The sequence below is a fragment of the Crassostrea angulata genome, chromosome 6 (assembly GCF_025612915.1).
Source record: "Crassostrea angulata isolate pt1a10 chromosome 6, ASM2561291v2, whole genome shotgun sequence".
NCBI lineage: Eukaryota > Metazoa > Mollusca > Bivalvia > Ostreida > Ostreidae > Magallana > Magallana angulata.
In genome coordinates this window covers 22,656,634-22,681,526 of record NC_069116.1, presented here as the reverse complement: position 1 = coordinate 22,681,526, position 24,893 = coordinate 22,656,634, and the positions used below count along the sequence as shown (strand labels likewise).

Sequence of the window (24,893 nt, the reverse complement as noted above, 5' to 3'; positions counted from 1 at the left end):
TACCTTACAAGAGAAGATTCCCTTGCGGTTACTTTACTTACCGAGCGACAGGGGAAAGGGTCGCAGATTTACAAACCAAGTGATAAAATTTAAGGAGTAGAGTCTCTGTTCTATGATTTTTTAGATATTGAAATGTTACTTTGATTTGGTGAACATCAGTTACGGACCATGTTGCTTGCTGTGACAGGAATTGGACTTTTGATGTCTTTACAATGTTTAACAAGAGGTAAGGAAATTTGGAAAGAACAATGTGGTTTACTGGCGCAGTATTTTTACTATGAAGATAGACTTTTAGTTATAAAAAGACAATGCAAAAAATACCAAATATAAATATCTATTTTCAATTCAAATATAGTTGCCGTAAATCGGTTTCCAATACATCAGTTTATGTATTTTTTTGTTGTATTGTAATCATTATGCATTTAGATGAAAATGTGTGTTTAGAATAAAAACCAGTCTCGCGATGTCGTTAATAAACTCCTTAATTGATAATTTAAGGGGACATCCGGTTATTGCTACATTACATTTATTTTTTCTTAATATTTTGACATTTTATAGGAAAGTTAGTATATTATTCAGCGTTGAAGTCAAATAAATTTAGTAATTGCCTTAGGCATTGTGTCCCGCTTTATACTGGTAAACAAATTACATATTATGAGATTTAATTATTGCACAATTATAAGCCCATGCCGAGCAGGTATGCAAGCTATGCATCATTATAAAATGCATATTTATAAGACACCTTTTATTAACTTTCAACTTGGAAAAGAAAGAAAGTGAAATGTAATTGAAAAGTAATTTAAAATATAAGCCTTAGGCATTTTTGGGAATGTATTAAAATACATTCAACTACTTGTAAATGAAGCCATAGTTAATTACAAAGTACTTCCAATTACTTTGAAAAATGTAATTAGTTACCCTTAATTATAATTACTCTTTTTCATTTACCCCATGATGGCATCCCTGATATGCAGATTTGCAATTTGACAAGTTGTTGTGGAAAGGGTATCAATGCCATCGCTCTGTGTATGCAATTATGTTTAATGCTTGTGTACAGTTGTTTGTGGCAAGATTCTACATGACTGTATATTTGGTGAACAGTGCAAAATGACAGTTGTTAATAAATTGATATGCAAAATGGTAAAAAAAAACAAATGAAAGGCGAAATAAGAAATCAACATAATCTAAAAATAATTCTACCTGGTCAGCTGGCTCAACGAAGAGTAAGGTCGAATTCTACATCGTACATGTATCAACGATACATACATTCACTTCATCCTGAAGAATGATTATCAAAATTTTAACCCTTTTTACCTTTATGACATGTGTTCAAACTGAATATCTAGCTTTGTTTTGTTTATAAATGACTATTACAATAACTCAAACCTTCTGCAGCTCAACTGTTGTCGGACGGGGGGACGTACTACGGCAAGTTTCCAAGCGACTTTGCGTGGAGCGCGGCGACTGCGGCCTATCAAATCGAGGGGGCGTGGAACGAGGACGGTAGGTCCCCATAAGCAATAGTTTTTATGATGTCAAGGTTGTAAATATTTGATTCGTTTATTTCCATGCGATTAAATTCTAACAAACAATTGGTCAATTATTTATCGAATAGTTTATAGACTTAACTTTTCACAATTATTCCCTCCATCTTGAATATACAAGTTTATAATCCCATTCCCACCTCAAACATCTTCCAACAATTAAAACACAGTAAGCCCTAACAATTGATCTAATATGAAAAAAAACCCATAATAATGGAACTGTCTCTTCAAAACTGACCTTTTTGTCTATCGAAACAGGTAGAGGGCCAAGCATTTGGGACACTTACTCGCACGTCAAGGGAAACATCGAAAACAACGACACGGGAGATATAGCCTGTGACAGTTATCATAATTACATGAGGGATGTAGAACTCCTCAAAGAATTAGGGGTAAAGGCATCGTTTTGTATTTCATTGTTCAATCTATTTGAGAAAAGTTTTACCTGGAACAACCTTACAGATCTATTTTAATTGGGTTTCTTAATAGTTCAGAAAAATTAGTAAGCAGATTTTGTATTTCATAGAAGATAAAATAAGTAATCATAATATAAGAATTTATGAATCTTATAACATTCCTCACTTTCGTTGAAAGATTGCATTCTACATTTGAGCTTATTACTAACTATATACCTTTTTCAGGTTTCCCACTATAGGTTCTCTATATCCTGGTCACGTATATACCCCCTGGGGACCACAGAGATGTTGAACCCTCGAGGAGTGGACTACTACCACAGATTGATAGACGCCCTCAAAGACAATAACATTGAGCCCATGGTTACCCTCTACCACTGGGACCTACCCCAGGCTCTGGAAGATGTCGGCGGGTGGCTAAATGAGTCCACTGTTGACCATTTTCATAACTATACCGATCTCTGTTTTAAGGAATATGGTGATAAGGTTTGGTTTTTCAATGTCTAAAAAGGTGTGTTTTTTTTAACATAACGAAAGAATACACAATACGTTAATATATTTTTGCGAAAATGCATCATAGAAGTGACTCTTTCAACAGGTAAAAATTTGGATAACGTTCAACGAGCCTTGGATAATAGCCTGGAGAGGATATGGCACTGGAGACTTTGCGCCCGGTAAAAAGGATAGTCCTGGAACTTACCCGTACATAGCTGGTCATAACCTTATAAAAGCTCATGCCAAGACCTACAGGTCTTATCACAAGAATCACAGTGCCCAAAACGGTAGAGTTAACTATCATCATTTATAACCTAAGTACTGAATTTTATTTATACAGAGTATATTTATATAGAAAGTAAAATAAATTGTACAATGTCACTTGCAGGAAAAGTTGGGATCGTGTTAAACATCCATTGGGCACAACCTAAGAACCCGGATGACGCTAGTCACGTGGAGGCCTCTGAGAGAATGATGCAGTTTGACTTCGGATGGTTTGCCAATCCGTTATTTGTGAACGGTTCCTACCCAGGTGTCATGGTAGACAACGTCGAAAAGAGGAGTATAGCCCAAGGTTACACAGAATCAAGACTTCCAAAATTCACCTCACAAGAACGGCAAGAGATCAATGGTAATCAGCATGTTCGCAATATACATGTAGAAGATTATTTTGTACCATTGATGTACATTCTTAAACTCGTATTACAATTTTTTATCCGTAGGGTCTGCGGACTTTGTTGGGATAAACTTCTACACATCATCCCGAGTATTTCCATCCAAATTTCCAGTAAATGACGTAAGCTACGGCACAGACAAAGAAGCAGATTTTGATCTGGATCCAAGCTGGCCAAGGTAATGGTTGCTTATTCTTCGAAGATTTTCGCTTTACTACGACTCTTACAATAATGTGCGTGATTTTTTAAAATAACTATACTATATGAATATAATCACATGTTGCCGTTGTTATAGGTCTGGATCGAGTTGGTTGAGGGTCACTCCATTTGCAATAAGAAAACAGTTAAAATGGATCAAAGATCGTTATAACAATATTCCAATGTACATCACAGAGAATGGAGTGGCGGATAGAAATGGTTCATTATTAGACACACATAGAATCAGCTATTATAGAGCTTACATCAATGAAGTACTCAAAGGTACCTTCAACCTACAATTCATTACGTTGAAGAAAAAGTGTAATTATTCTTATTAACAACGTCAAAAACATGATGTTAGACTTTTGCATTTACCTTTTATTAAACTTTGCATATGTGTGTATTAAATTGCATTATCAAAACATATGACCGCATTTTCAAATGAACAATTATGATTATGTTGATAGCCATAAGATTGGACAGTTGCAACGTGTTGGGATACACGGCATGGTCTCTTATTGACAACTTTGAATGGAACAGTGGCTATTCCGAAAAATTTGGACTATACCACGTAGATTTCAATGATCCCGGCAGAAAACGCACCCCAAAGGCGTCTGCGAGATTCTATAAGCAAATTATAGCTGAGAACGGCTTCAGCCACGGATACACTGGAATAGGTGGGCGTGGCACTGCCCCTGAGCATGAGGACGGGATCTACTACGATACGTTTCCGGATGGGTTTGTCTGGAGTTCGGCTACCGCGGCCTATCAGGTGGAGGGGGCATGGAACGAGGACGGTAGGGACACTTATTATAATTTCTCTTAAAAAAGCGTTAATGTGATAAAGTATGAAGTTAAGTTTATCTACACCTTGTTAATAATAATAAAAGGAATTATTTTGAAATTCATTACTTTTGCCATGTTTTGGGGTGAAACATTGTGTAACGTGAAGTGTGAATATGTTCCTCATAAATATATACATGTATCATAATTGACATATGTGTTAAAACCACCTGGTTTTCAGAATGTCCATTATACATCTTTTCAATTTGTTTTTTGAATGTTCGTTCACCGTGAAAATTACACATCCTAAAGGTTATGACTTTCGACAAACATTTGCCGGCTAGGCTGAACTTTTGACAATTGAAACATAAAATTATCTAGATATTTTGGCAAAAAGATGAATATGGAAAAAATGATATACGAATGTGGGTCTAGTGCCTAATGACAAATAGCCGTAGATATGATGCTATTTGCTTGATTTATCGTATCCCGTAGTCTCCACAGCTGTGCAAGTTGCTCTAAATAACGACAAGCTTGTTTAAACATTTCGCAGCGAGGATGGGCTCATATATTAATCCCATTGACATTTTTTTACCTTATCACCTGGAGAAACTAAAGAATCTAACTTTCAAAACGCCAAGATGTACCCTAAGTGTATTTGCGCATTCTAACGTTTCATATATTCTGAAGTCTGCATCCCCGAAACAAGCATTTTATAGATCACTAGGTGAAAGGTTCTTGCCATAGCAAAAGTTAGTCTTAGTGCAAATGTACTTTGCGTGTAAATGTAAATCACTACATTTACATGTAAGCCATTTGAACAAAACGTTCAATTTCTTTAAGTAAGATTTGCCTAAATTTAACAATATTCATTTTGTATTTTTAGTTGATTTAAAGAAGCTTCGTTTTTAAACGTTATGGCCAGACTCATCCGAAATATTGATAAGCCACATAAAAATCAAATTTTGAAAACTTCAACAAAATTTATTTCGTTTATCTTAAAAGTCCTGTGCTTACTTTTCGTTAATTTATATTCAAATATATTAATTGCTTTCAAAAGTGTATGTGGGGGGGGGGGGGGGGGGGAGGGCGAAAATGTAGCAAATCAGATAAATTGAAGTACATCGTTCATATATTATTTTTCGCTTTGAGGGTGACATTATATAGATAGTGCCTTTTTGGGAGGGTAACAGTTTTAACAGTTGACACCCATCGAAAACCATTGTCAACCTCCGCCTTGCGTCGGTTGACAATGGCTTTCTCGGGGTGTCAATTTCAACAGTTACCCTCCCAAACAGGCACTATTTATATACTGTTATCCTCCCAAACAGGCACTGTTCATTTTATTATTTTTAAGAGAAAATTTTACTGCTTTTATATAGAAATGACGTGAATTCTACGCCAAACCGTACGCACATAATTTACGCGCATGTAACGATTTGTTGTGTTACCCGTTGCGAAGTGTGTTGCTAACGCTGAGGGTAATAGAACGGATTGTCAACTGTGTCTTAACCAATCAGATTTCAGTATTTAACACGAAAGAATAATAAAAAGAGATGTTTCCGAAAAGCCTGGAATGGTGACTCCCGATGTAGCTGCAGTACTCTAGCTCCCGGTCCGAAAAAATTCGGATTCATGAACGACCCGATTTTTTTTTTTTTTTTTTTTTATACATTTTTATGACTGTTGGAACTCGAACTCGGTTATTCATAATCAGATATTATTGCACGCTAGAAAGAATTTTTTCGGTGCAATATAATTGTGGGAGTGGGGGTGTTATATAACTTATGTTATGTAGTAAGTATTCTTTAAAAACCCTTAAAATTTTCAGGTAAGGGGCCAAGTATCTGGGATGTAAAAGCTCATGAAAAAGATTACATCAACAACAACGAAAACGGTGACGTGGCATGTGACAGTTACCATAGATACAAAGAGGATGTCCGTCTGCTGAAAGATTTAGGGGTAATACATCACTTTTTAATCTTTTTGCAAAATATTTTGTCGACATACTTTCCATTAAGTATATCCAATGTTTTTCTTTTTATTTCATTAGCGACTTAACAGTACTACCCTTTGAAGTAAAACATTACATGTTCCGCGGGTATTAGGAAAGCTCTAGACTGGATGTTAATAAAAAACCAAGGGCTAAAAAATGTTTGCAAAGGAATAAATACTCGTCGGTATCTAAATCTTGCACAAGGTGAACGTTATCAAAGAAATTTTTAAGTACTCACAGCTGCAACCTAGAATGTGTTATCAAATCTGTTATTCTACTTTTATATCCATATCTGTAACTTTAAAGCTGAACACCGCTCGTAAATAGGCACTGTCACAGAGATACCTGGTATATAAACCCTTCGATTTCGTTACACCCGATTGCACACCTGAACCTCGTGGCCGACATGTAGTATTCCTTTCGTGGTCTTTAGATTTTATGCATTTTTTTCTTATCTTATGTTCATTTTCTGTTCGTAAATAATGCATTGACCAATTTATTTGATGTTAGTATTCTCCTGGCTTCAAAAAGTGCGTAAAATTTGATAATTTCATCGCGACCGGGTAACACTGCGAGGCAAAATGTACGTCCACACAGGTGAGACCTCTACAGCGAAGTACTTTGAACTGTTTAGAGGTCTGTCCCTTATATAAGGGTTGTAGGGACAGCAGTGATTAAAGAGAAATATGGCGGACAGTGCCTATTTACGAGCGGTGTTCAGCTTTAAGGGCAGATTGTTACATTACCTAAATATCAATTATTTCTTTTCCAAAAATAATATAAGTATTTTGAAAATAGGTTTCGCACTACCGTTTCTCCATCTCCTGGCCTAGAGTATTTCCTAACGGTACGAAAGAAAGCAAGAACCCTCCAGGGGTCCAGTATTACCACAACCTGATTGACGAATTGAAGAAAGCCGGCATAGAACCGATGATCACCCTGTATCACTGGGATCTTCCACAGGCCCTGGAAGAGAGAGAAGGAGGGTGGATGAACGAGTCCATTGTTAACCGCTTCCGAAACTACGCGGACTTCTGCTTCAGTGAATATGGAAACAAAGTAAAGCTGTGGATCACCTTTAACGAACCTTGGATTGTGTCTTGGCTGGGATACGGCGTGGCGAGTTTCGCTCCGAACAAATACGGCCCCGGCACTAACACTTATATCGTTACACATAACTTGATCAAATCTCACGTGGCAGCGTGGCACGTTTACAATAACACATACAGAGCAAAACAAAAGGGTAATGCATATACATGCTTAAAGAATGAATAATTTAAGTATAAAGATTTTATGATTTGTCTGCTTAAAATAGGTGAATTATTTTATGCCCATGAAATTTATATTTGCTTAGAGCTAGGGACACATTTTCCATACTTCAGACAGTTTTGAAACATATAGTGCCCGTGAACGACGTGCACTGATTAATTCCAAAAATTCTATAGTTCGTATAATGTGTTTTTTGACATCAGGGGTTGTTGGAATCACCCTTAATGTTGGCTGGGCGGAACCGGAAGACCCGTACAATCCAGATCACCTGGAGGCCTCAGAGAGGGACATACTGTTTAACTTTGGTTGGTTCGCAAATCCAGTAGTATATGGCAACTATCCCCAAGTTATGATCGACAGAATTCAACAGAAAAGTAATATTCAGAATCTGAATGTTAGCAGACTCCCGGTGTTTTCCAAACAAGAACAAGAAAACATGAAAGGTTAGCATTAACGCACAATGCATTGTAGAATGTTAACTACAAATTAATACTAAGGTGATAATTTACTTCGAGATGAGAAGTTGTTTATTTTCTTTCTTTGTATATTTAATATTATACAGGAGCTACAGACTTTCTGGGTTTAAACTTTTATACGTCCAGCATCGTTTATCCGAAAGACGACCGGACCGACATCAGCTATGACGCCGACAAAGGAACCGCGGCAAAGTCGGATCCTACCTGGATAGGGTATAAATCTAGCATTAATTGTAGTGTGGCAACCTTCTACTTGTCGTGAAATACTATTCTAAATAGAAGATTCTTCTTCGTACTATCAGATATATAAAAAGCTTACTCTAGCAAATTGGGTAATATGTTATCAGAGATCACCAACATTAATGGCGGACCATATTTAACAAACAATTTTGTTATGGAATCATACAAGTCAAGTTTAATGTATATCTTACCAAAAATGCCATAAAAGAATTAGGACCATGATTGACTTGTCCTTTCAAATCATACAGATCTGGTTCAGGCTGGCTGAAGGTAACTCCTTTTGGGCTTCGCAAGATGCTGAACTGGATAAAAAATCATTACAACAACATGCCAGTATACGTCACCGAAAATGGAATATCGGATAAAAACGGTTCTCTGACGGATTACCATAGAATCCATTATTATAGAACCTACATCAATGAAATGCTTAAGGGTAATAAGCGGATTTTTGTTTGTTAACAGAAAATAAACTATAAACTAGCCGCGACCATTTAACCACTTTAATTATTTCAAACATCATGATAATTATGAATAATCGTTTTGTTTTTAGCCGTAAAGTTAGATAGATGTAACGTCAAGGGATATACTGCCTGGTCTTTGATGGACAATTTGGAGTGGAGAGCGGGATATTCGGAACGCTTCGGACTTCATTACGTCAATTTTAACGATAAAAATAGAACAAGGACACCAAAAGCATCAGCTAAATTTTACAAGCAGCTGATCACTGAAAATGGATTCAAACCGGGCTACTCTAGCATTGGTGGTAGAGGGACGGCGCCAGCTTTAGAACAGGAGTTCTTCTACGATACGTTTCCCGACGACTTTGTCTGGAGTACAGCTACGGCTTCTTATCAAGTGGAGGGGGCTTGGAACGAAGACGGTATATAAAGATTGATTTTGGGTTGATTTGCAATTGATCTTAAGTTTATGTAAGAAGCAGATAATTTATGATGTATATTGAATGATATCCATCCCCAATAATTTGAAACGTATAGGTCGAGGTCCAAGTATCTGGGATACCTTTGCCCATACGCCAAACATCATGGACAACAATGCTACAGGTGACGTGGCTTGTGACAGCTATCATAAATATGAAGAGGACGTAGCGCTTCTTAGAAACCTTGGGGTATGAACTCGGAGTAAACTACGTTTATTAACATTTAAGTACACCAGCATTACGAACGGTAACTCTTAATATTAAAAATGTTTGTGCAGGTATCCCACTACAGATTTTCTATATCTTGGTCGCGAGTACTTCCGGACGGAACAACGAAATACGTGAATGAGTTAGGTGTTGAGTATTATAATAATCTAATTAATGAGCTGCTGAGGAACAACATCCAGCCCATGGTGACCCTCTATCACTGGGATCTACCGCAGGCCCTTGAGGACAAAGGAGGCTGGTTGAATGAGACCATGGTGGAGTATTTCCAAGAGTATGCCGAATTTTGTTTTCAAAGATTCGGGGATAGAGTAAGAAAAATTATAAGTACTTCGTTGTTATTCGCTCAATATCTTGTTTTCTAAGTCAGATATAGTAAAAAGTCTGTTTATTCTTATATTGGAGGAAAGGGCAATTCTGATCGGCTTTATAGTTGAAAAATAAAAATAAAATTGAAGAAAATGACCAACGACTGCATGCGAGAGCAAGACTTTTATCCTGTTATCGATGAAATTATCTATTAAAACGGGGAAAAGTGTTCTGCATGATTAAAGTCCACTGTCCAATTCCTTATCATTAAGTCTTCAATTCCATTGATCTACAATTCAAGTCACAACTATAAAATATACAATTTTTGTATGAGCCTCGTTAATTTTTTGGCAATTTTCAAGTTGCAAAGATTATTAAATAGATAGTTTCTACATCCAGCAGGTATTTTAGCTGTATTTCTTCAGATCATTGATTGTTAAAATTAAATTTTTATCTCAATATTGCAATCCAATTATTTAATATAAAATTTATTATTACCTCATCATTGTACTTTCTAAGTGATATGATTATGATATACATATGTAAGTCTCGACAAGAAATGGAGCTTTGATCCTCTCATATTCATTTGGGGATTTGATTTTTTGTATTTGACGATTTTTGAAGAGTGTTCTTCAATTTTAAACAACATTTTAAATCGATATCATGATAATTAAATTATAAATGTAGTTCTTTGAGAGAGGACGTTTAACATCAGATATTTTGATATAATAATTCATTTTCCTTTCTATGTACACTTTCTTCGCCTTATTTAACATATTTTAAAATGGATATAAAATATTATGTGACACCAATTTGAATTTTCAGGTTAAGTTATGGATATCCTTCAATGAGCCCTGGATAGTCTCCTGGTTGGGATATGGTGTCTCATCATTTGCCCCAGCGAAATGGGGTCCCGGCACCAACACTTACATCGTGTCGCATAACATCATCAAAGCGCACGCGAAATCATTCCACACTTATAACGATACATACAGGAGTACTCAAAACGGTATTGATTTGTTTAACTATTTGAAAACGTGTTAGATAAGGAAAAAAATAACATAGTATTATGGAGAAAATAATTTTTTTTAAACTTAAAGTTTTTGGAATTCCTGAATATTAATATTTTGTTGACAGTTCACGTATAAGGTTTAGTAAATGTTCTGTTGATTGATGCACTGTAGGTCAGTTTGGAATTACGTTGAACGTTGGATGGTCCGAACCGGATGACCCGTTTAATCCGGATCACTTGAAGGCTTCAGAGAGGGCGCTGCAGTTCGACTTTGGTTGGTTCGCTCATCCCATAGTCATAAATGGGAACTACCCGCAAGTGATGATAGACAAAGTAGCATACAAAAGCAAAGTGCAGAACTTTTCAGAATCTAGATTAACACCTTTTACTGAGGATGAACAACGCATGATCAAAGGTAAAGAACAGTTACATGTAGTTTACCAATATCATATTACACAATATGGTATCATATGACACATGCAATATTATATCATACAATATCATATCATATAATTTAATATAATACATTACAATATCATATGAAACAAAATCACGTGACACAATATACAATTCTATACATAACAATATGACAGCACTCATTCAATTTAGTCATTGTAACTGGTATACCTTTTAAACGTTCCATCCAAATTTGCATTTCTGTGTTTCAGGGACGACGGACTTTTTAGGGCTAAACTTCTACACATCATCTGTTGTTTACCCGGAGGATAAAGGGTTCACCGACATCAGCTATGATGCAGACAAAGATGTAGGAGGGAGGCAGGAATCCAGCTGGCTGGGGTAAGCTCAACAAAGCATTTAGACATTATAGATGTTAAATGGCATTACAAGTTAATAGAAATAATCACAAAATTAATTGGATTAGCTATGCACAACCCCTTTATAAAAAATTACATAATGATATCATTGAAATAGAATTTATAATTATAACATGTGTTGTGATGGCTAACAGACACAGAAAGGGTAAGCTCTTCGTTATGGCCAGAAGTTGATTGCATAGGAAATCAACCCGAGCTAGCTCTTTCAGTAACTTAATACTAGTTGGTAGGAATCTGGACTGGTTATGGGTATCTTCATACACAAAAAAAAAACAACGTGCGTGCCGTGGTGGCAAACGAAAAAAGTATGCTAAACAGAATACTGAACTAATTTCATTGCAAGAGAAAAGTTAACATATAAACAGATTTTCAACAGATAAGGTTTGGTCAAGCTCTTAGATTATGATTTCCTATACAAATTACAATATAAAGACATAAAGACAATGTTTTCTCTTGAAGAAACATAATTTTTAATTTTATTGGTGAATTTCATATAGGTCTGGTTCAGGTTGGCTCAAAGTAACTCCATTTGGTTTAAGAAAAGTATTGAACTGGATTAAAAACACCTACAGTAATATGCCAGTGTATGTAACGGAAAACGGCGTCTCAGACAGGAATGGCTCCCTCGTGGACTACCATAGAATTCACTTCTACAGATCGTACATAAATGAAATGTTAAAAGGTAATGTGAAGACTTAATTACCTAAACCAACAGTCAGTTGAAATACGTAAATTCATAGTAGAATTTTCAATTAATTCGTCAGACCTTATGATTTTCAATAATAAAAAACACATTGACATCTATTATAGCGTATACTAAATTGTTTAAACGGAAATGTTTGGGAGATTAAATTGAACTTTGCTGATAATTTGCAGCTGTGAAACTAGATAAATGTAACGTAAAGGGATACACAGCTTGGTCTCTCATGGATAATCTGGAATGGCGGGCGGGATACTCGGAGAAATTCGGCCTGCATTATGTCAATTTCAGCGACCCGAACAGGCCACGCACAGGAAAGCTGTCCGCTGAATTTTTCCGGCATGTCGTAAAAGATCATGGATTCCTCCAAGATTCATTGACCTCTCCAGGAAATGGTAATAAACTCGGAGCTTACAGAGAATTGAAGATTGCGGATGACTTTTACCTTGGACATTTTCCGAAAGATTTTATGTGGGGTGTGGCGACTTCCGCTTGGCAAATAGAAGGAGGAAGGCATGCAGATGGTTAGCAAAGCTTCTTATGAATTGAAATAATGTATTATATTTAGATGAGACTGTAATCTGTAGTTCCGAAATCAGTTATTAGACGTTTTTAAAATTTCATTTAACATAGATGTTTTTTACCGTTGTAGGCAAGGGAGTCAGTGTATTTGATTATGCACTGGAAGAGGGAATGAAACGGAATATTTCATCTGAAATTGACTGGCCAAACAATGCATGCGATAGTTATAATAAATATCTGGATGACGTCAGCTTGCTGAGGCAGATGAAAGTACGAATATATATTTTTTGATATAGCGTGATAGTTCTATAATCCTATCTAAAAAGAGTTAAAAAGAGTTGGAAAATGATTTTTAAACCTTATTTCATCAGGTATCTCACTACCGATTTTCTATATCTTGGAGCCGTATTTTACCGGACGGAACAACGGACAAAGTAAATCATGCCGGAATTGAATATTACAACAACTTGATTGATGCTCTGGTGGATGCAGGAATCGTTCCCATGGTTACTATGTACCAATCAGATTTACCTATGAATTTCTATTCTAATGGAGGTTGGGCGAATGACAGCATGATAGAACATTTTGAGAGATATGCAGCCATTCTGTTCCGCGAATATGGCGACCGTGTAAGTGAGAATAATGAAGTTGTGGTAAAATGAAGTTCAGTAAAAAAAAGTACATGCACTATTGTTTTAAGCTAGCACTGTCAATAAAGTTCTTAAAGTGGACGAAAGATAAGAAGAAGGCTTCATCGTAGTATCCTACATTGTAACTTCCAAGTTATACAAAACGTGTATAATATTATTAATAGATAAAACTGCAAATGCACTTTAGAAGGAAATTTAATTGAAATGTATGACATTTGTTGTGTCGTAAAGGTGAAGCATTGGGTTACTATCAACGACCCGTACAGTGAGTCGGAGATCAGTCGGGAACCTTACAAAGCAGCACACAACCTCATCAGAGCGCACGCCCGAGTGTACCGCCTCTATGACAAAGATTACCGACCAAAGCAAAAAGGTTAAAAGATGTCCATGCATTCTATAAACGTATAGAATACGAACTCTGCGAGTTTTAATTTCATCATAATCTTCGTTTGTCCTAAATAAATTTTCTATATGCACTCAGTTTTAAATTAACATTTAACAATCATACTTTTTACGAGATATATACTTGGTACCTTTGTGCGAACGTATTTAATCAGAAACGAAAACTATTTTGTTAATCATTGCAGGAAAAATTGGCATATCTCTGCAGAGTAGTTGGTTCGAACCAAAGCGACCAACCCACCCAGGAGACATAGCCGCACACAAACGGAGAACTGAACACACCTTAGGCTTATTTGCATACCCAATCTTTGTCAGTGGAGATTATTCTCCAATGCTTAGAAATATGACCGAGAAAAATGTATCTAAACCAGGAACCATCCTACCTTTGTTTACAGAATATGAAAAATCTGTGATCAAAGGTGAATTTTATGTACTTTATAGAAAGAACGAAATAATTATACAAATGATTAAAGCTTTTTAAAGCTAATGTATTTAATTTTACTGTGTAACGTTCTTCATAATACGATTAAAAGTTTCGGATTTTAAAAAAACAATATTATGACAATAATTTAAATAAATCATACACAACCATGTTGTGTCAATTTAAAAATACATCGTGGAGCTTAATAATTTTCAAATTTATCCTTGACGGAGTTAACTTTCTTTTCATCAGGATATATCTATAAACAACTATATTAAAATAATATACTCGAATTTTTGGACTTTAATACCGAGAAATCGGAAGTATGTTGTCTTTTGTTTTATATATATTTCACATCATTGGTACTTGGAGATTCCCAATTTGTTTTTATTTTTTCTCAATCAGGCTTCGCTAATTAATAATCAACGAAAATTCCTTTAAAAATTCCGGAAATTGTCTGAATTTTTCGGATTTTACAATCTTGCGAGTGCGCAATACATTCACGCTAAATCACGGGATGCTCTATAGTTTATGTTTCCACAATGTCACATTTGCATAAATAAACTAAAAAACGATAATACAAATACGTGTACATTTTCATTAAAAATTTGCTATATATCCTATTTATGAAAGAAAATACGGGAGATAACTCTAACTCAGTGCGTTTAATATGAAAAATTCCGAGAGTTCTGAATGTCAACATGGTGTGCAAATTTGTTGTATCTACTTCGTAAATGCCCGACATAATATGCAATGCTAACCCGTGCACGCACGGGTCAAAGTCTAGTGTTTCTTTAATTCTTCATAGAAATTATATGTAAATATTTCTGTAGGTTCTGCCGACTTTTTTGGACTTAATTTCTACTCCACATACTACATTTCCGAATCCAGTGAAATAGAGAGGGGTTTTGCTGTCCATACAGACTCTGTCAAATCTGTCGACTCCTCATGGAAAACGTATGCCCTTAGTAGATATCAATGCTTTTTTTGTTTAGAAACCTGGATTAAATTTTACATTGCCAACCTTTTTATTATATACCCGCTTTATTTCAAGGACCACATTTGGAAACTATGGAGCTGCTCAATATGGTCTTCGCAAAATGCTTAATTGGATCAAAGACAACTATTATAACATTCCAGTTTACGTCACAGAAAATGGGTACCCGGATGATACGGGCACTTTGAACGATTTTTCAAGAGTAGAAGTGCTTTTTGGGTATATAAGTGAAGTTCTAAAAGGTACATTCTCTTCGATTTATTTTAGTTCGTGGTATGCTGATATCTATAGTTCACCAACTTTAGAATAAAAAAAAAATTGGATTTATTTTACAGCCATTAAACTAGACGACTGTAATGTCATGGGATACACTGTTTGGTCTCTGATGGATGGCATTGAATGGAAATTCGGTTCCAAAGCTAAATTCGGGCTGTACCATGTAGATTTCAATGACCCCCAACTCCCTAGGACGGCCAAATTGTCTGCCAAGATTTACTCGCAGATAATTGACCAGAATGGGATAATTAGTGATATCAGAAATATCACAACGACTGACGTCAGTGGCATCAAAGAGAACGACCCATATAGAGCACTGAAGTACGAGGATGAGATGTACTATGGAAAGTTTCCTGCAGGGTTTGCGTGGAGCTCGGCTACTGCATCCTACCAAGTCGAGGGGGCATGGAATGAAGATGGTATAACTATAAAACAAACGAAAAATGTCACAGAGATTTTGAATTCAAGATTTTGTGATCAAGCTTTTAATGAAGAAAAAAAAACAAGTATCATTACTATAAACAGGTATAGAATCTAAAAAAAAAACGTAGAAAACACATATATTTTTATAATCAACGTCAATTTCCACATTGGTAGCTACGTTGAATTTTTAAAGATTGTGCCTACGAAATTTTTATTTTCCTAGGAAAGGGTCTTAGTATTTGGGATGTGTATTCTCATGCTGGACACATCGACAACAACCAGACAGGAGATGTGGCGTGTGATAGTTACCACAAGTACCTGGAAGATGTTCAACTTATCAAGAACTTGAAGGTACCATTTTTTACATGCAAGTACTTGGATGCAAAACAAAACAGCTAAAATATTAAATGGCAATAATCATGAACTTATAACCTTGCAAAATGCGAAAGAAAACCGATGTATTTGTATTTTCTTCCCAGACAACTCACTACAGATTTTCGATTTCCTGGCCACGGATTTTACCAGATGGAACAACCGACAATGTCAACTTTCTCGGCATTCAATATTACAACAATTTGATTGACGCCCTCATTGACGCTGGTATTGTTCCCATGGTAACATTATATCACTGGGATCTTCCTCAAGCGCTGATGAAAAATGGAGGCTGGCAAGACGAGAAAACCTCAGATCTTTTTGCGGAATACGCTAGACTTTGTTTTACTCTCTTTGGCGACAGAGTAAGTTTTATAAAAATGTTAAATGATTCACAATTAATTGAATTAAAGTGTATGTTTTTTTTTATAGAGAACATGTGTTCTTATACATTATAACTTATTTTTCAGGTGAAATTTTGGATCACTTTAAATGAGCCATGGGTTGTGTCGGTTCTTGGTTATGAAAATGGCGAAATGGCACCTGGAATAAAAGGAAAAGGAGATCATTTATATATTGTTGCGCATAACCTTATCAAAGCCCATGCAAAAGCGTACAGACTGTATGAAAAGGAATTCAAAAGTAGTCAGAAAGGTATGAAAGCTTTGACCTACCATACAATTCAGGATCTTTAATTGATAATGTTCTAAAGCCCTGCATGTACATTATACTAATAGGTGTGGTTGGAATAACCCTCAACACTGATTGGATATTCCCTCAAAACGCCAGCGATCCCTTGGACATGGCCGCGGCAGATAGATCGGTGAACTTTATGTTTGGTTGGTTCCTCAATCCAGTGATGAAGGGCGATTACCCGGATGTTATGAAGAAACAAATCGACAGAAAAAGCCAGGAAGAAAATCTTGTCAAAAGTCGTCTGCCTGTGTTTACTGAGAGAGAGAAAAATTTCATCAGAGGTACATGTAGGCGTATTTAATAGATGAACTGCATAAAATCTGGGTATTTTGAAATGAATAACGTTTCTACGTTATATTTTTACAGGAACTTACGATTTCCTAGGAATGAATTTCTACACCTCAAACGTAGCAACACACAAGGTGCAACCTGGTCAGGGTTACTTCACAGACGCGGACGTGGAAACCTACAAAGACCCGTCGTGGCTCGGGTGAGTTAACCATTAACATAAACAATACATGTACATAACCAGCCAAATCTCCTGTATATAGATGTCAAATACATCAACTGTCATTTGGATTTTAGATCGGGCTCAACCTGGTTGAAAGTCACACCTGTCGGAATTCGGCGGATGTTGAATTGGGTGAAATACACATACGGGGACTTTCCAATATACATAACAGAAAATGGAGTTTCAGATAGGAATGGATCGCTTCAGGATGACCACAGAATATCATATTATAGGCAATATATCAATAATGTCTTAAAAGGTGTGTTTTTTACTTATGATCGACAAGGGTATATTGTTAACGAAATTTTTAAAATAAATGAAATGGCCCTTCCTTTTATTATTTGCGTAATATAAGATTTAATTTGCGGATATTTTTGTCTTAGCAATACGGTTGGATGATATTAACGTAAAAGGATACACTGCTTGGTCACTGATGGACAACTTCGAATGGGCCAGGGGGTATTCGGAACGCTTCGGTCTTCATTATGTCGATTTCAATGAACCCGAAAAACCAAGAATCCCCAAAGCAAGTGCTGTCTTTTACAAGAAGATCATCACTGACAACGGATTTGTAAAAGAGGACACGACAACGTCGCCGAGTTCCTCCGTATCTTTTCCTGAAAACGATCCTTACCGAGAGCTGAGTTATGAAGATGAGATGTATTACGGGAGGTTTCCCTCAGACTTTGCCTGGAGCTCAGCGACCGCTGCATACCAAATAGAGGGTGCTTGGAATGAAGATGGTACACATTAGATATACATGTTCTATTGGCTAGGTTAATTACACAAATTCAGGGTTACAACGTACGCGTGTACAAGTCAGGGTATTATTTTCTGCGCATGTGATACATATACATTATGAATAAGATGTACATGTATTAGAAAAGAGATGTATTATTTTACTCTAAATTTTTTTTCTACTTGAATACCTGGTGTATATTACAACCAAAAAATTCAACGATACCGGTCGGAAATAAAAAAAGTACTGGGCAAGTTAAGGAAAGCATTTTTGTTTTGCATTTTCTTTTTTACATTCGACGAATTTTTCGGTCCGTTTTTACACTTCAAAATAACGATATGTTTTTATAATAATAAGTCTGAGGGAGGTTTTAGGAATAATATGTTATCTGCACAACAAAATAGCAAAATTTTCATTATTGCAAATATAAGAGAACATTTATCTACTAATATTAATGTATTGCCAGGAAAGGGCCTGGGAATCTGGGACGTCTTCTCCCACCAGGTCGGTAATGTAGACAACAATGACTCGGGTGATGTGGCTTGTGACAGTTACCATAAATACCTGGAGGATGTCCAGCTCATCAAAAACTTAAAGGTACGACTGTCTCTTTATGGTGCCACTGCTGTAAAGGGTTGCATTTATAATAAAGATTGATATTGATATTGCAACCCTTTGAAATGCCCACCAATTTAGTATACATTTCATGACCTGTACCTTTAGTAACCAGACTTGATAAATGTTCTTTAACTTTTGTGGCAAAGGAATAAAATGAATATGGGCCACCGAGAGTGTTAATAAAGAAAAAACGCCCTTCAGTAATTTAAATCCCCTGTCAAGCAATGGGTATTTTCTAACGCTAAATTTCCACGGAGAATTGAAGACTCTAAATTTTTTTAATATTATGAAAAAAAATATGCATGTACCCTCTGATCTAGAAATTTTCTGATATTTTTTCCAATTTTAAAATCTTATACTTGCAGACAACACATTATAGATTTTCAATCTCATGGCCACGAATTTTACCAGACGGAACAACTAAAACAATAAACCGCCTTGGAATCCAATATTATAACAACCTTATAGATGCTTTGATAGACGCTGAAATAGTTCCCATGGTAACCCTCTACCACTGGGACCTTCCACAAGCTCTGATGAAATATGGCGGTTGGCAAGGAGAGCAAACTGCAGAGTTATTCGCTGAATACGCCAGACTCTGCTTCACAATGTTTGGAGACCGGGTAAGAAACGATATATTATGTCGGTTATTACATAATTAAAGCCATGCTCCCAGTTGTCTAATCCTATTACGCACGTGCACTAGTATACTTGTACATTGGGCTAATAAATGCAAGGAGGGATTTTTTCTTGTACATTTATCATTATCAATTGCCCTGTTTCCTAACCGATCTTTTGGATCGGGTTTTTCTTCTTTCAAACTCGGCTTTACCTCGACATCTTATATGAAATAATATGTTTTCAAAAGAATATATAAATGTACAATTCACACGAATTGCAATTGATATAAAGTTTTCCACAAGAAGAAAATAAACGAACTCTCAAACACAACTTGGTTACAAGGTTACTTAAGCACGTTGCACTTACATGTATCATCAAAAAAAGGCACACTCGTACATGTATGAAATCAGAGATAAAATTTAAGCACACATTGAATATTTTTTAAAAATTTAATATTTTGTTTTACACAGCTTTGTTGTGAACGCTTTTACACGATTGTCAAGGTTTTCATATGTTATTCTCTCTTTCGTTTTCAATCTTTTCAAAGACTCCACTTTTTTGTCCGGGACGGGTGTTTCATCTTCCTCCTTATATGTGAACATCTCCTTCAGAGTTCTGTACGACATGGACTTGTGTTCGTCCTCGTTTTCCGAGTCCTCAGTCTCTTGTGGGGCACTTTGTTGTTCAGTAAAATCATTCTGTCTGTTTTGAACTCCTCTTGAAATCGGGCGATTAGGTGTCGTTAGTTGAGTTGTAAATCGCATCACAGACTGGCTTCTTGGCGGAAGTTCGTCGACCATATCCGGTTCACGAATATGTCCTCTACTTGTCATAGGGCGACGCTGGCAATTCATTCTTTCCCTGGTGGAAGAGGGTGATGCAGATTTTGACCGAAAGTATTTGGCATACTTCGAATGAACTTGACTTTTATCGAATCCAGATGAGAATCGATCGTTGCTAGCTACTTTTTGATGGTACATTTGTCGCCTGTTTTTCGGTGTTTTCTCGATAAGCTGATTTCCTGGACCAAATTCCAACACACAGTTACTTGGGACTCTGTTAAGAATATCGTTCACTGTAGGAACTCTTATATTAGGTACACGACACTGTTTCTCGTGAATTTTGTGAAACTCCTCTCCATCAAAATCTATAGACTTAACCGTTAACGTCTTCTCTAGCTGATGTATATCGTCAACCTCGCGGTCATATTTAAACTGGTTCTTTTTGCTGAGACGCGCCGCTTTGGCAATTCGTTCCAGCATCAGTCTGTTTTCTAGATGGTTTGCAGCACGAACTGGCCGGCTAAACTCCTTATACAATACCCTTTGTTGGGTCGGCTGTCGCTTGTTCTCTTTTCTCTGTATTTCTTCATTTTGTCGTTTTAACAACTCTCCCATCATATTCGCAAGAAAAATTACAACTGAACATGCCAGCAAATAGTAATGGAATTAGATCCACTTAGAAATGAATCGTGCAGTTTGTGAGGTTCTGTGAAATGACAAAGAAAGTGCAAATATTTGCCTTGAAGATAACTCAAATAAAAGGTTGTGTTTATTATGTCTTGAGGATTTAGGGTCTTCTACAATGAACCAGAAGTTTAAATTTCCTCAAGTGTACCGAAGGTTTGACAAAAGGATTACATTCCCTCATTTGTTTTCGTAATGAGGAGACACACATACACCGAAAATATTTTCCTTATTTAAAGTTTAATTATAGGTAGAAGTTTTTTTTTAAACAATATTACTCTTTGTTTGTATAGATTTCCTCTCTATTTAGAAATTCCTAAAACATCTTATAGAACTACTGATAAATAATGTTTTAAAACTTTTGCTTGACCTTGTTGAGGTTTAAATTTGGGTCAATTTGTTTTAAATTCTTCTTCGTATATTTTCAATTGAGATTATTAAATTAACAGTAGTTATGCATGTCAAACAATTTTGTATGTTATTTTTTCCCATTTGGTGATTAATGTAACTCAAAAATGACGAAATAATAAAATCACATAATATTTTTATTTACTTAAACTTTCAGGTAAGATAGGTTAATGCAGATGTAAGCATTAATAATGTGTAAAAGCATTAATTATATTCTTTGATTTTGCACTGTTTTGTTTTCCTAATTTTCGTTTAAACTGATTTAAAAAAAAAAAGACTTGTAAGAACATTAAAAAATTTGGTTCGTGCAATACCTTTTATGGCATGCTCTGTTCAAGAGAAAATTTTTAATTATGTAAGACTTGAAAACACAAGAGAAAAGTTAACTAAATGTAAGAAAAACACAAGAGAAAAGTTAACTAAATGTAAGAAAAATACAAGAGAAAAGTTAACTAAATGTAAGAAAAATACAAGAGAAAAGTTAACTAAATGTAAGTTAACTAAATGTAAGAAAAATACAAGAGAAAAGTTAACTAAATGTAAGAAAAATACAAGAGAAAAGTTAACTAAATGTAAGTTAACTAAATGTAAGAAAAATACAAGAGAAAAGTTAACTAAATGTAAGAAAAATACAAGAGAAAAGTTAACTAAATGTAAGAAAAATACAAGAGAAAAGTTAACTAAAAGACAAAAATGATGAAGCGCGTCATTGAGGATTATCTCCTTGGAATCCCCATTCACATATTTTCCAGAACAGTGCGCACTTTTAAAAAGTTTAAATTGACTCCTTAAATCTATTTATAATTTACTCTCCTGTAGCGGAAGTAATTGAGAAATGACTGACTTCTTTTATTGCTTTAAACTTAAAATTCTACCCGAGAAGATTAATGTTTTGAAATTCGTTCTCAATAAAAAGACTTGGCTACGGCATTTTGATTGGTTAAGAGCGTAATTAAAATTCAAGTTAATGTTTTGGACCTGGAAAAAAATGCCACTTCGAAGTTAAACTTATCTGTGTTATGCAATGTAAATAACGTTCTCTTTCCCCGTAATCTAATATTGATTTTGCTTTTGTCATTTTAATTTTCTAAATTTTTATTGAAGGCTCAAAATGTCAGCTTACATATAACAGTACCACACAGTGCAAATTTATTATTTATAAAGTCACATATTACGCGATGATATTACAAAGGATATTAATATAATACATCTCAGTTACCACTCTTGATAATGAAAAATAACTACATGTAGTATGTTGAAATTTAAATGATGAACAATACATGTGGGCTTTGAAAAAATCTTATTCGTATATTTCGTTACGATAATGATTTTTTTTTATTTTTGTGATTTAGGTTAAGTATTGGATTACGTTAAATGAGCCATTTGTAGTCTCAAACCATGGTTACGAAATCGGGGTCATGGCTCCTGGATTGAAAGGAAAGGGAGATCGAATATATGCTTCAGGACATAACCTCATTAAAGCCCATGCAAAGGCCTACAGAATCTACGAAAAGGACTTCAAGAGTACCCAGAAAGGTTGCCAATTCGTTATTTACAATACCGGGATAGTTTGAAAATTACTGTCGAACGAACATGATTTTTAACTTGAATCAACGCGATTCTTTCAGGTATGGTCGGTATCACACTGAACACTGATTGGCAGGTTCCAAAAAATCCCAACGATTCAAAAGACAAAGCTGCATCTGATCGAGCGATCAACTTCATGTTCGGCTGGTTCCTCAATCCGGTTATTAGGGGAGATTATCCAGATGTCATGAAAGAGCAAGTTGACAGAAAAAGCAAGGAGCAAGGGTTCACAACCAGCAGGCTTTCTTCTTTTACTCCAAACGAAAAGCTTAACATTAAAGGCAGGTTTTCAAATTCAATTATATTCATACAAAGCACTTGATAGGCCTTAAAACCTCAGAGCACAGCGTCCTGTGTAACTACATGTATAAATGTATACGGTTGTGCATCAAAACCCGCTATAGCGCCACTTATATAAGCGGGAACCGTTTTCTAAGCATTTTAGACATTTCGTACCAATTTTTGATACTCCATCATAATTGATGAAATGTAAAAATGCCTTGCTTTAACTCTTTTGTCAGTACTTTGATTTGTCATTACAGGAACTTTTGACTTCTTGGGAATGAATTTCTACACGTCAAACCTTGTTCGAAGTATCAACGCAACGGAACAAAGTTATATAGGCGACCAAGATGCTGAATTTACAAAAGATCCCTCATGGCTTGGGTAAGGCAACTGGACAGAGAAATCAAGTTAACAGTCCCAATATTCTATTAAAATGCCTTGAAAATTGTTAAGCACACGTAGCATGATGGCATATATAATTCTTTACTTATATTTCGGTAGTTCTGGTTCAGACTGGTTAAAGGTGACGCCGGTCGGAATTCGAAGAATGTTGAACTGGGTGAAGTTCACATATGGGGACTTTCCGATTTACATAACAGAGAATGGGGTATCTGATCGAAATGGTTCTCTACAAGATAATCACAGAATATTTTACTACAAGCACTACATCAATAATGTTTTCAAAGGTTGGTCCAACTTCAGATCCGATGAACTTGCATGATTATTTTCAATTTTTTTGGCATTTTCTTTTGCACGCTAACGACTGAGAATCCTTCATTAATAATTTTTAGCTATGCAGTTAGATGGTGTCAACGTAAAAGGATACACTGCTTGGTCATTGATGGACAATTTTGAATGGGCGCGAGGTTATTCGGAACGCTTCGGGCTTCACTATGTCAACTTCTCCGATCCTAGAAGACCTCGGACTCCGAAAGCCAGCGCGCGTTACTTTACCAAACTAATAACAGATAATGGTTTCGTCAAAGAGGGCCCAGCCGTCCCCTCTACCCCTGGTACTTCCGCGCCTAACCCCACGACACCGGCTGTACAGGTGAACGTGTGCAAGCCTACATCCTCGGCTTCATCTATAGTCGGGAGTCTTCTACCTTTATATACCTCTGTAGTTTTATTCATTTTATTGGGATCAACAGAGACTTTTAGCTGAATTCCTACTAACTAAATGCAATAATACCATACTATACATGCATATTTTTTTTCAATCGTAAACATATAGAAAGGTTATAATATACTCCATGTAATATATGTGACAAGACTATTTTTTATCGTGATTATAATATGAACGTGTACAATGCGTTTCAAATTTCATGAAGGACAGGTGAGATTTATGATCACATTTAATTACTAATTTTTGTGATGAAAGTTTTTTTCAAAATTAAATCCAGAAAAATCTACATCTTTCTAACCTATCAATGATTTTATAATACATTGTACAGCAGACGAATTATTAACATATATATATAATCATGATGGTGTCATACAGTAAGGTGAAAATATTTCACGTTTAATTTTAAGCCAAAGAGTGTAAATTTAGATACTTTTTATTACATGTATATAGTGTAGATATGATTCACAGATTTTATAACTTTTATGATGTATATGTGTGATCATCTTTGGACACAAGTATACCGTTAACTTCTATAATTAGAATAAATGTATGTTTATAAAAACATAAACGGTGTACGGTGTTATATAAGTTGCCTTATTTGATAAATGTTTTGCAAGCTACGTGGTTTTTTTCTCTTGCCACAAATGTTGCTTGTGTTTATTTCGTGTA

At 35.6% G+C, this 24,893-nt stretch overlaps 1 protein-coding gene across 1 annotated transcript; it reads left to right on the top strand.

Annotated features, from left to right (window-relative positions):
- The first annotated feature begins 21 nt into the window (after positions 1-21).
- On the top strand, positions 22-24,893 carry LOC128187165 (uncharacterized). The gene is made up of 43 exons (XM_052857411.1): positions 22-226; positions 1,396-1,507; positions 1,807-1,933; positions 2,183-2,440; positions 2,553-2,736; positions 2,838-3,080; positions 3,172-3,301; positions 3,419-3,603; positions 3,789-4,118; positions 5,936-6,066; positions 6,899-7,343; positions 7,573-7,812; positions 7,932-8,058; positions 8,334-8,518; positions 8,636-8,965; positions 9,081-9,211; positions 9,301-9,558; positions 10,382-10,565; positions 10,741-10,983; positions 11,237-11,366; positions 11,902-12,086; positions 12,281-12,628; positions 12,757-12,896; positions 12,998-13,255; positions 13,508-13,649; positions 13,864-14,097; positions 14,933-15,056; positions 15,154-15,338; positions 15,432-15,791; positions 16,019-16,146; positions 16,275-16,532; positions 16,638-16,821; positions 16,905-17,144; positions 17,230-17,353; positions 17,449-17,633; positions 17,758-18,117; positions 18,580-18,710; positions 19,097-19,354; positions 22,579-22,762; positions 22,855-23,094; positions 23,356-23,479; positions 23,600-23,784; positions 23,890-24,893. The coding sequence occupies exons 1-43, from the start codon at positions 169-171 to the stop codon at positions 24,261-24,263; spliced, it is 8,982 nt and encodes a 2,993-aa protein (XP_052713371.1). The 5' UTR covers positions 22-168; the 3' UTR covers positions 24,264-24,893.

Coding starts and splice junctions, on each gene's coding strand:
- LOC128187165 (XM_052857411.1), top strand. CDS start 169: ATGTTGCTTGCTGTGACAGGAATTGGACTTTTGATGTCTTTACAATGT. Junction 12,087..12,280: donor CATAAATGAAATGTTAAAAG/GTAATGTGAAGA, acceptor GATAATTTGCAG/CTGTGAAACTAGATAAATGT. Junction 23,095..23,355: donor CGAAAAGCTTAACATTAAAG/GCAGGTTTTCAA, acceptor TTGTCATTACAG/GAACTTTTGACTTCTTGGGA.